This window comes from Poromitra crassiceps, assembly GCF_964638095.1.
Source record: "Poromitra crassiceps genome assembly, chromosome: 13".
Taxonomy (NCBI): Eukaryota; Metazoa; Chordata; class Actinopteri; order Beryciformes; family Melamphaidae; genus Poromitra; species Poromitra crassiceps.
In genome coordinates this window covers 37,498,189-37,510,850 of record NC_139644.1, presented here as the reverse complement: position 1 = coordinate 37,510,850, position 12,662 = coordinate 37,498,189, and the positions used below count along the sequence as shown (strand labels likewise).

The window sequence follows — 12,662 nt, the reverse complement described above, 5'->3', positions numbered from 1 at the left end:
GTGAAACTCCTCGGGGTCAGGTGAAAAGAGCCGGTGAAACTCCTCAGGTTCAGGTGAAAAGAGCCGGTGAAACTCCTCAGGTCAGGTGAAAAGAGCCGGTGAAACTCCTCAGGGTCAGGTGAAAAGAGCCGGTGAAACTCCTCAGGTCAGGTGAAAAGAGCCGGTGAAACTCCTCAGGGTCAGGTGAAAAGAGCCGGTGAAACTCCTCAGGTCAGGTGAAAAGAGCCGGTGAAACTCCTCAGGGCCAGGTGAAAAGAGCCGGTGAAACTCCTCAGGGCCAGGTGAAAAGAGCCGGTGAAACTCCTCGGGGCCAGGTGAAAAGAGCCGGTGAAACTCCTCGGGGTCAGGTGAAAAGAGCCGGTGAAACTCCTCAGGGCCAGGTGAAAAGAGCCGGTGAAACTCCTCAGGGCCAGGTGAAAAGAGCCGGTGAAACTCCTCGGGGCCAGGTGAAAAGAGCCGGTGAAACTCCTCGGGGTCAGGTGAAAAGAGCCGGTGAAACTCCTCAGGGCCAGGTGAAAAGAGCCGGTGAAACTCCTCAGGGCCAGGTGAAAAGAGCCGGTGAAAGAGCCGGTGAAACTCCTCAGGTTCAGGTGAAAAGAGCCGGTGAAACTCCTCAGGTTCAGGTGAAAAGAGCCGGTGAAACTCCTCAGGGTCAGGTGAAAAGAGCCGGTGAAACTCCTCAGGTCAGGTGAAAAGAGCCGGTGAAACTCCTCAGGTTCAGGTGAAAAGAGCCGGTGAAACTCCTCGGGGCCAGGTGAAAAGAGCCGGTGAAACTCCTCAGGTTCAGGTGAAAAGAGCCGGTGAAACTCCTCAGGGTCAGGTTGAAAAGAGCCGGTGAAACTCCTCAGGGCCAGGTGAAAAGAGCCGGTGAAAGAGCCGGTGAAACTCCTCAGGTTCAGGTGAAAAGAGCCGGTGAAACTCCTCAGGGTCAGGTGAAAAGAGCCGGTGAAACTCCTCAGGTCAGGTGAAAAGAGCCGGTGAAACTCCTCAGGTTCAGGTGAAAAGAGCCGGTGAAACTCCTCAGGTCAGGTGAAAAGAGCCGGTGAAACTCCTCAGGGCCAGGTGAAAAGAGCCGGTGAAACTCCTCAGGTTCAGGTGAAAAGAGCCGGTGAAACTCCTCAGGGCCAGGTGAAAAGAGCCGGTGAAACTCCTCAGGTCAGGTGAAAAGAGCCGGTGAAACTCCTCAGGGCCAGGTGAAAAGAGCCGGTGAAACTCCTCAGGTTCAGGTGAAAAGAGCCGGTGAAACTCCTCAGGTTCAGGTGAAAAGAGCCGGTGAAACTCCTCAGGGCCAGGTGAAAAGAGCCGGTGAAACTCCTCAGGGCCAGGTGAAAAGAGCCGGTGAAACTCCTCAGGGCCAGGTGAAAAGAGCCGGTGAAACTCCTCAGGGTCAGGTGAAAAGAGCCGGTGAAACTCCTCAGGTTCAGGTGAAAAGAGCCGGTGAAACTCCTCGGGGTCAGGTGAAAAGAGCCGGTGAAACTCCTCGGGGTCAGGTGAAAAGAGCCGGTGAAACTCCTCGGGGTCAGGTGAAAAGAGCCGGTGAAACTCCTCAGGTTCAGGTGAAAAGAGCCGGTGAAACTCCTCAGGGTCAGGTGAAAAGAGCCGGTGAAACTCCTCAGGGTCAGGTGAAAAGAGCCGGTGAAACTCCTCAGGTTCAGGTGAAAAGAGCCCGTGAAACTCCTCAGGGCCAGGTGAAAAGAGCCGGTGAAACTCCTCGGGGTCAGGTTGAAAAGAGCCGGTGAAACTCCTCAGGGCCAGGTGAAAAGAGCCGGTGAAACTCCTCAGGGCCAGGTGAAAAGAGCCGGTGAAACTCCTCAGGTTCAGGTGAAAAGAGCCGGTGAAACTCCTCAGGTCAGGTGAAAAGAGCCGGTGAAACTCCTCAGGTTCAGGTGAAAAGAGCCCGTGAAACTCCTCAGGGCCAGGTGAAAAGAGCCGGTGAAACTCCTCGGGGTCAGGTTGAAAAGAGCCGGTGAAACTCCTCAGGGCCAGGTGAAAAGAGCCGGTGAAACTCCTCAGGGCCAGGTGAAAAGAGCCGGTGAAACTCCTCAGGTCAGGTGAAAAGAGCCGGTGAAACTCCTCAGGGCCAGGTGAAAAGACCCGGTGAAACTCCTCGGGGTCAGGTTGAAAAGAGCCGGTGAAACTCCTCAGGGCCAGGTGAAAAGAGCCGCTGAAACTCCTCGGGGCCAGGTGAAAAGAGCCGGTGAAACTCCTCAGGTTCAGGTGAAAAGAGCCGGTGAAACTCCTCAGGTCAGGTGAAAAGAGCCGGTGAAACTCCTCAGGGCCAGGTGAAAAGAGCCGGTGAAACTCCTCAGGGCCAGGTGAAAAGAGCCGGTGAAACTCCTCAGGGCCAGGTGAAAAGAGCCGGTGAAACTCCTCAGGTCAGGTGAAAAGAGCCGGTGAAACTCCTCAGGGTCAGGTGAAAAGAAGCGGGTGGCGACTTAAACAACAAAAACATAAACAAGTTTGCCGATATCTCCGATCAATCGCCAGATGTGACTTGTTGTTAGCGCGACGTCACGGTGATGTAGTCTATATACTGTAGATAAACGAACATTTTCTTATGGAATGCTATTGTTAGTATTAAACGTGTTAACAGCAAGTGGAAGTCACTGATGAGCCCACTCCCTCCTCTGTCCTCTAGGAAGCGCTATGTGAGGATGAGGGAGAGTCTGGTCCGGTTCCGCTCTCTCGTCCACATGTACGTCAACCGCAAGAGATACATCAAGGTACATCGAAACTGCTTTAAAAAGGAGGATGTTTTCTATTCTTTCATATTTTGACGTCACATAAGTGACCAAATCACGTCTTAGTGTCCTAGATTTGGTCCTAGTGTCCTAGATTTGGTGCTAGTGTCCTAGATTTGGTCCTTTGTCCTTTCTGTGGTTTTGCAGTGAACTCACGATGAAAATGTTCAGTGTGCGGTTTCTGTGATCTGTTTGCAGCTCAGGTATGAAGGCCAGAGGAAAATTGACGCGGAGAAGAGGAAGAGAGAGATGGTAAGAAGCAAACTAGTACATGTAGGGATTTACAAGGTCGCCCCCTGTCGGTACAGGTTGGTACTGAGCTTTGGGAAACTTTTTGACGGAAAGATGGACAGATGTAAACAAATCAAAGCAGTAATGGCTTCCCACGCCCTTCTCCTCTAGGAGCTGACCAAGAGGGAGGTGGTTAATGTCACACACCTGCCTATCCCTGCAGAGCTGGGGGCCTTGCTGCAGGCAGCACGGGGTGTGTAGTGTGTGTGTGTGTGTGTGTGTGTGTGTGTGTGTGTGTGTGTGTGTGTGTGTGTGTGTGTGTGTGTGTGTGTGTGTGTGTGTGTGTGTGTGTGTGTGTGTGTGTGTGTGTGTGTGTGCGTGCGTGCGTGCGTGCGTGCGTGCGTGTGTGTGTGTGTCTCTCTAGGTGTTTTCAACCACATAGTATCACCTCGCCTCTATGGCCTCTACCTGCTTTTTGTAGCACCTGTTGGTTTTTCTGCCGCAAATAGTACCCCCTCAATGCAACCCACCCCACACAACTGGTTGTCATAACGACGCCGCATGAAGCTGCATTGTGAAACTGTGTAAATAGTCCCGGGAAGGAGATAGCCTTCGAAGCCCCCTTTTATAGCGACCCTGCTTGTCCATCCATGTAACCATTAAACTTCCCTGAAAGCCACGGTTGTTGTCCGTCACACCTCGCTGGTTCTTAAAGGGACACTCCACTGAAAAACAATGCTGACTTATTTTGCACACAATCTCACATATATCTGAAAACTGTAAACAGTTTTGCAGGTATTCCTTTACTTTGACAGATATTGAGCGTTGATTTGAGTTAAAGTCCCTGGAAACCAGAAATATTTCTTTATTATTTAGCATTTTGAGTTCATCACATCACAGGACCCTATGTTAATAAGCCACCAGCCAAATTTGAACGATGATGAACGTCGCAAAGTATATAAATTTAGGTTTGACAGCCATGGCAAAACTCATGAGATTTCATTATTTTTTAGAGTGTATTTTCTCCCGCGGGCTGTGTGGGCGTGTCCCGTCTACAGCAGGGAAATTTCTGTCTCTCGGAGAGCGCGAGAGAGAGGGGGGGAGGGAAACGGAGAAAGAGAAAGAGAGATGAGTGCACACACCGTGTGTGTGTGTGTGTGTTCGCGCGTTGCTCTGCGGCTCTGAGAGGAAGAGATCTCTGTCCGTTCTTTGCCCCCACAGCGCGCTGCTCGCTGAGTGTCTGTCTCCCACTCTGTGTGTGCTCTCTCTCTCTCTCTCTCTCTCTCTCTCTCGGGACTAGTGAGAGAGAGAGAGAGAGAGAGAGAGAGAGAGAGAGAGAGAGAGAGAGAACAGCATAGCGCTCGACACAGCCTGGTGACGCGAAGTTACTCACACACACACACACACACACACACACACAGTAGGGCGAGTTGCGTGCGTGTACAAAGGTTATATAGAGCTTATGACGTCATAAGCTCCTGCATTTTAGCACCTCGCGCACTGCTCTCTTCAATGAGGAAGTACTTTGTAGAATCTTGTAGAAAAGTGTCGATTTTAAGACTTTGGGTTGAAAGTAATGTATAATAATTTCTGAGGCAGACAATTACTAACATAAGACCCTAAATAACATAGTTAGAACGTTTTTGTGGATTTTGGTTTCCAGGGACTTTAAGATGTGGACCAGTGATGTCATTTGTGCATGAATTACATCACTGGTCCACAACTTAGTGCACACTTAGGGCCTGTGTCCACCTAGCGTCTTTTCCTCAGGTCCAGCGTCCTTTTTCAGTTGTTTCCAATGGGGGGAGAGCGTATGCGAGCGCACACGGACGTCTAGAGAAAGTGCGCTGCACCCAGCGTCTATTTTCAGAGCGCTCCGGTGTTTTTGTGCGCCGGCTCCCAGCGCTCCCAGCTGAGAATAATTTAAAGGTCCCAATTTGTGCAGCTGTAACCTCTTAAAAACGTGTGTCTCTGGTCCATAAAACATGATTCTGGATTAATTTGTCGAAAATATAGCAACCCCGTTTGTTGTGACGGAGTTGTCACTTCCTCATCTCGTTGCGTCCCAAGAATGGTCTGTTTCTATAATATATTCAGAACTAACAGTTCCCATTGGCCGCTGAGGGAGAGCCCACCCCAGGCTCCCAGCGGCCAATCAGATTAGCGTCTGTGGACCAGCACGCTAGGTTGTGTCCACAACTAACGCTATCGCTAACTTAACGTTGCTACGCTAAAGAGGACATCTCAAAATGCCTAGACTTACCGAATGCACCTCCGCAGTTGCTGGATCACGTAGAGTTGGTGTCGCTCCAGCTAGAAGTGTTAATTTTGTGGCTATAGACAAAATGGTGCAGGTAGCTTGTGTGAGAGAGACCCGCGCAGTATGCAGGAGGAAGCTAGTGACGTCCCAATTCCCCTCTGGGCAAACGAAGCGTTTGGGGGTGTGGCTTGGAGGAGACTGCAGGGGGAAGCTGGATAGGGACAAATCCAACTGTGGCAGTTCTGAGCGTGTGACCACTCATTACAGGGAGGGCTGACAGCAGTATATATGCATTTACAAGTAAAAACAGCTTTTGCACGGAATGGGACCTTTAACTTTTCAGAAAGACGCTGGTGTTGGGTGCTCCTTTTCTGGCAACTAATCATATGGAGAAACTATCGCAACAGAGACAGAAAGGCTCAATTGTGGGAGCAGGAGGTACGGTGGTGCAGTGGTAAGCACTATCGCCTCACAGCTCGAAGGTCGTGGGTTCGATTCCCACCTGGGCCGATGTGAACACTGAAGGAGTGCGTGCCCGTCCGCATGTCCTCGAGTGCCCACCACCCGGGTGGGGGTCGGCAAAATGGCCTTTCTGTGTGGAGTTTGCATGTTCTCCCCGTACCTCCCGGGGGTCTCCTTCATATAGGAACCCCCTTCACAAAAACATGCAACATCCTGGTTGCTTATATGGTTCCTCCTCTGATCGTTAAGGGCGCCTGTTCAGAGGGAGGGGAACTGGTTGGAATAGCGTGAACCTCCCACGTGCTATGTCCTACCGGTGAAGTTTCCTCGGGCAGGTGAAAAGAAGCGGCTGACTTGACTGCCCATGTCTCGGAGGATGCATGGAATCAGTCTCGGCTCTCCCCAGATCGGCAGAGGATGGAGTAGCAACCAGGATTGAGTAATTCAAATGAGCACTAAACGGGGGATAAAAATGGGATAAAAAATCGGGAAAAAAAACATTAAAAAAAAAAAAAAAAAAAAAAAAAAATTGTGGGAGCAGATTGGCTAGACACTTCATATTTCTGGTGAGTGTTGTGCTTACTGCTTTTAATAGCGTAGCCTACCTGTGTTGTTAGCTTGCTAGCTGTCAGCTATCAAGCTCCTACCGCACTGAACTAACGTTGCTTCCTTGTATATTGTGCGCTGGGATCAGCGCGCCCAGCGCACTCCCAGCGTTTAACGTCGGAAAAAGACGCTAGGTGGTGGACACAGGCCCTTAGGGCACGCACAAAACATTTTTCTCATTTTCATCTGATCATGACAAACATGAATATTTTCACAGTGATGTGGCCTTTGGGAAATCCCTTTGAGCCAAATGATGTCGCTGTATGATGTCACCCATTTAGTGTCGCTTTCTCCTTATTTTTCTGCCCCCGCCTCTTCCTTTCTTCTTCCACAAGCTAAAGACCAAAGGCTGACAACGCCAGTGCAACTTTATATCAGACATATTCTCCATTAGAAGTAGCGATATTACAAAACCGTGGCCGTCTAATCATATCATATAACATAATGTAACATTGTATCATAATGGTTTGTATATCTGCAGTCCTAGATCTCGCACAGGCGCAGAACATATATGCTAGTTGATGTACATGTGTGTTCAAGTACAACTTTCTGGCCCCGACACAGACGACACAGACGACATGAGGCGACGCAACAGTTGGCCGTCATTGCCATTAGTTCTTTGCCTTCCTTCTGGTGGGTCTGGGGGCTTAGTTCCTGAAAAGCTGATATTTTGGAGATCAAAGGTTAACCTGACTGCGACGATATTGACGTTGTTTTGATATTGGTTGACTTGCTCCCCCTCTTCTGTCTCTCTCTCTCTCTCTCCCTCCCTGCCTTCATCGTTCTGTCCATCTCTCTGCAGCCGGTAAGGAGTTACACTCTGACTGCTTGGCTCTGCTCCAAGCTCCTCACATCCGGGAAGAGGCTCAGCTCACCCTGCCGCTGGACATCAACAACTATCCCTACTACCGCTACGTCCAGGTCTACTTCAGGGTAAGACACGCATATCTACCGCTATGTCCAGGTCTACTTCAGGGTAAGACACGCATATCTACCGCTATGTCCAGGTCTACTTCAGGGTAAGACACACATATCTACCGCTATGTCCAGGTCTATTTCAGGGTAAGACACACATATCTACCGCTATGTCCAGGTCTACTTCAGGGTAAGACACGCATATCTACCGCTATGTCCAGGTCTACTTCAGGGTAAGACACGCATATCTACCGCTACGTCCAGGTCTACTTCAGGGTAAGACACACATATCTACCGCTATGTCCAGGTCTACTTCAGGGTAAGACACACATATCTACCGCTATGTCCAGGTCTACTTCAGGGTAAGACACACATATCTACCGCTACATCCAGGTCTACTTCAGGGTAAGACACACATATCTACCGTTACGTCCAGGTCTACATCAGGGTAAGACACACATATCTCCCGCTACGTCCAAGTCTACTTCAGGGTAAGACACGCATATCTACCGCTACGTCCAGGTCTACTTCAGGGTAAGACACACATATCTCCCGCTACGTCCAGGTCTAGTTCAGGGTAAGACACGCATATCTACCGCTACGTAAGACACACATATCTCCCGCTACGTCCAGGTCTACTTCACGCTAAGACACTTTTGGCCCTCTTTTGTCTCTGTAGGAACCAAAGTTTGGGATGCTGATGGCCCCTCTGGAGTCACCTCTGACAAAGATAGATGAGGACCTGAATGCGGAAGCTCTGGAGCTCTTCATCATGGTAACCTGTTCTTTTGTGAACTTTATTTAGCATTCAAGCTCTTTATCTTCATTTACTGTATTCAGACAGTTTCACACATTCACAACCGTTAAAATTGGAAAATGGACTTGGACATGCCTCCAAATGTGCTACCGCCATGCATTACCACTGCCCGCTACCGCCCTCACAATAGGGCCCATAGAGGGACAGGCAGCAGTGCCTGATCTGCAGCAGCGCTGATGTGGTTAGTGGAACTGGAGAAGGCACAGGGCCTGAAATTAGAGCCCGCCACCCGCCAATGGCGGGCAGATTTTAGGTTTGGCGAGTTAGGTTTGGCGTCTGTCCGCCACGTGGCGCGTCCCAAAATAGTCGTCATGTAATATCAAAACTGTGAACTTGAAAAAACTTTCTTTGAACTTTGAATATATTTGAACTGAACAGGAGAAATAATAATGTAAAAAAAAAAAAGGTAAATGGACTAACTCAAATAAATCACATACTGTATATATTTCTTTTATATCGGTTATCTTGTTTTCATCATTGTGGGAAGCAAAAAATTAGATTAATTGTACTGCTATTTAATTAGCCTGTAATTTGTAATTTACAGTTGAAGTAGTAGGCCTATTGTTTTTAGGGATGTTTTGGGAGTTAGGTGGTCCCCGAGTTTTTTTCATTGGTTTAAGTGGTCCTTGGTCTGAAAAAGTTTGAGAAACACTGATCTAGAGTAAAGAGGTTTGAATGGGTTACATATAGAGTAAAGACTTTTGAATGGGTTACATCTAGAGTAAAGACTTTTGAATGGGTTACATATAGAGTTGAATGGGTTACATAGAGTAAAATGGAGAGAATATATTTTCAAGCAAGTATTGGGCTCCTTTCTGGCCTTAATAGAGGAAATGTAGGACATAGATAAATAAATAAATAAATAAATAAATAAATAAATAAATAAATAAATAAATAAATAAATAAATAAATAAATAAATAAAGGCTTTGGATGGATGTGAAAAATGCAGAAAAGCAAACCTGTTTCAGAAACATCAGAGTCGGTATGTAAACACGATTGACACAACAACGTTTATTTTTAAACGTGCAACCATTTTGGACGAAAAATACGGACTTGGTGTACAGAGAGAGGCCTTAAAAGCCTCTTACACTGCTTGTAATATTGGTGACCTTGACGTTTAACTGAGGTCAGCACAAAGGTACAACACAACATGCCATGATGCAATATGATACAAGACAACGTGAACAGGGTTTATTCTAAGGTTCGCTCTCTGTGTTTCTGTGTTTTCTTTAGGTGTTGAGGTTCATGGGGGATCCCCACCTGAACGGGGCGCAGGAGAACCTGTTTGGGAACTACATCATCCAGAGGAGCCTGTCGTCTCCAGGGGTACGGGATGAGATCCTGGCCCAGGTGGTCAATCAGGTTTGGAGGAACGGCAACCACGACAACGCCGAGCGAGGCTGGCTGCTGCTGCTGGCGTGTGTCTGCACCTTCTCCCCGTCGCACAAGATGGAGAAACACCTACTGAAGTAAGAAATCATTGCTTAAACGCAAGTACAAAAGCCATACTAACAGAAACACATGCGCGCACGTGCACGCACGCACACACACACACACACACACACAGAGACACACACACACACACATGTATTCAGTAGTAAAGGAATAAGTACATAGCATAGACTGTATAAAACTATGGGCGTGACCACCGTGACGTCACCCATTGCTTTGTGGACTCCCATTTTGAAGCCTTGAGGTTTGGCATTTTAACCGTCGCCATCTTGGTTATTTGGAGTCAGAAGCAGCCAGCGTGAGACCAGGGGTTTCCCACAAAGCCGCCTGCTATTGGTCCACGATCTGCGAGCTGCGTGATCACTGGACAGACAACCTGTCAAAAAGCATAGTCTGCTTTATTGTCTATTTGACTCGAAATGGGACCGTAATTTACTAAATGAACATCATGCTGGATTGCCGGAGACTTGAAACTAGCGATTGCAGCCTTCAACTCATTAGGAAAGTGTTTGCTGAGGCCATAAATCAAGTGAGAAGTAGGGTCATTTTCCCAACTTGCAGCCAGTAGCGTTGCCCCCTGCAGGCCATTAGAAAGAATGCAGGTTTACAGCACTTCCGCATTGGCTTCATTTTTCAGAACATGAGGTTGCCTCTTGGTACACATAAACCAAAAGAAGTTGAGGTTAACTTTTGAGAGGAGCCTTCATGGCATCAACCACAAAAAGAGGCAGCAGCTGACTTGTTTTCTTTCCAGGTTTGTGTCTGACCACGCCCCTGATGGCAGACAGGCGTTGCTGCAACACAGACTCATCCAGGCCAATCAGAAGTCGCAGCTAGGTTCAGGCCCCTCCCCCGAGACGGCACGGACCTATCCACTGTCTCTGCTGGAGTGGACAGCCAATAGGAAGAGGGCTAACATGGTGCTGCAGGTGCACTGCTTTGATGGTGAGCCACCTTTGCCTATTTATAGGAGATGTAGGAAGGAGGAGCTACTGATGCCGCACTTCATTAACCCAACTGGGAAATAAGGCTTTTACGATCCGATGCCATTCATCTCTGTCTTTTGCTATTTTCTGAGCCTCACACCATGTACGTTTCATTTCTCTCTGCTCACCTTCAACTGTTCTACACCCGGTGTTCTTGCCCATCCAGGCTTTCGTTTTCCAGGTGGTGTCCATCTTCATGCTACCTTTGCTATCCTGCCCTGGTCCATTCTGAGTGTGAGGCCTAGCCTTTGCTATCCTGCCCTGGTCCAACATTTATTTAACCAGGCAAGTCATTAAGAACAAATTCTTATTTACAATGGCGACCTGACAAAAGGCAAGCCTCTTGAGGGAGAGGGGTAGGGACTAAAAGAAATAAAAAAAACATTTAAAAGGACAACAGCACATATCCAACACATCCATTCCTTTACAGGTATTATGAGTGACAGGAGACATTACATAAGAAACATTATACAATGTAGCACACAAGCAACAGACAAGTAGCTAGCAGACCAACATCAGGTAACAGAGTCGCACAAGCAGCAAGACAAACAGGCAGAAAGCAAAACAGCCACAGCAAAGCAAGGCAAGAACAAAAATGCAACAGACAGTAAACAAACTACAACCAGGGATCTGGGATATTAGTGGGTCGGGAAACAGCTGCATGTATCATCAAGAATGTCCACAATCAATTGCTGCTTAAAAGCTAATTTGGGAATCAATTTGTCCAGTCCAAGGCAAGTCAAGTCACTTTTTCCCCCACGCCCAAGATATTGCAGTCTTACCTTGACAGATGCAGTATTAAAACATGGTATTAAAGCAGCTACGAGCAACTTTTTCGATTGTTATTAAACAGTATAAATTTAATATCAATGCATCACATCTTACCTCTAATAGTCGACGAGACCAAAGCCGTGTGTATCTGAGATTGCTCCCTTAGGTGATTATTAAGTCTATAGTCTGTCTAAACTCGCGCCAACAGGGGGCTCTCTAGAGCGACCGGACCGGGTAACCCGGAAGTGAAACGCGGAAGTGAAACCAGGAAGTGAAACGCAGCTGCCTTTTTACGCCGTTTGCGCTGCCTAGCAACATAACATAAACAATGTGAACGCCACGCATACTCGTGGGAACATCTCTCGTTATATTCTAACAGGTTTTTTGGAAGTTATTTTGTGGTTATGGCCGAAGTGGCTGCTGCAAACCGTTTCATTTCAATTCCTGATCTGCCCTGGCTACAGACACACTAACACTGGCCGATTCACTCGGGGTTCAAGCGAGACTACTCTGCGTTGGTATCGTCGACTATTAGAGGTAAGATGTGATGCATTGATATTAAATTTATACTGTTTAATAACAATCGAAAAAGTTGCTCGTAGCTGCTTTAATACTTGTCTAATAGTGATATTATTGGTCAATTTACAGTATCTAACCTGTTAAAGAATTGAATTTGTATTATAATCATTGATATTCGGTGAAATAAATGTAATCAAACAAAAGTCAAATAACTTTATAAACGCTTATTTATTTCAATAACTGCTTCAAAATCATAATCCTCCACGTTAGTTTTAAACAGTAAAATACTGAGAGCCAGACTAAAATGTAATCAAACAAAAACAAATAGCTTAAACAATCAAAACAATGTAAAAAATATGAAATAAACATTTCCTCTGTTAAACAGTGAAACACTGACAGCCAGACTACAACATCAGACTTTCTTAGACCGCCCCTGTCCCGTCGGCCCAGTGCTGCCAACTCTTTTACAAGCAAAGTCGCTATTGGTTGCTCAGAAAGTCGCTAGAAAACAAACAAACAAAAACACGCGTCAGTGTAGCCGTTGTAATAATCATTGACTGTATGGTTGTAACATAGTGCTGACTCCGCCCGCCTGGGCCAGATTCGGCATACACTATTACAAGCAGCAAACCCTTTCCTGCTGCTCTCTCAGTGGAGCGGAGAAGCGCTGTGTTGGTCAGACAGCCAGAGACAAGGAGAGAGAGAGAAAACCCACACTCACACCAATTCATGGGCAAAATCCGTTGTCATTCACCTGGATTTAACACATTAACATTGCTTCCCATACTCAGATTTTGAGAAATAAAGTCGCCAGGGGGTCTGAAAAGTAGCGACAAAGTCGCCAAGTTGGCAACAGTGCATTATCTCAGCTGTGTGCAATCAGTGAGGAGTGTGATTAACC

General features: G+C 47.3%; 1 protein-coding gene across 1 annotated transcript in view; it reads left to right on the top strand.

The window, feature by feature from the left end:
• The window catches only part of myo15aa (myosin XVAa), a gene marked incomplete at its 3' end in the record, with an annotated part of 119,225 nt that overhangs the window by 46,502 nt on the left and 60,061 nt on the right, over window positions 1-12,662 (top strand). The window contains exons 23-29 of the mRNA XM_083649301.1: window positions 2,639-2,723; window positions 2,940-2,993; window positions 3,144-3,225; window positions 7,103-7,233; window positions 7,895-7,990; window positions 9,267-9,502; window positions 10,240-10,430. Coding sequence (XP_083505427.1) covers window positions 2,639-2,723; window positions 2,940-2,993; window positions 3,144-3,225; window positions 7,103-7,233; window positions 7,895-7,990; window positions 9,267-9,502; window positions 10,240-10,430 — 875 coding nt within the window. The remainder of the gene's footprint in view (window positions 1-2,638; window positions 2,724-2,939; window positions 2,994-3,143; window positions 3,226-7,102; window positions 7,234-7,894; window positions 7,991-9,266; window positions 9,503-10,239; window positions 10,431-12,662) is intronic.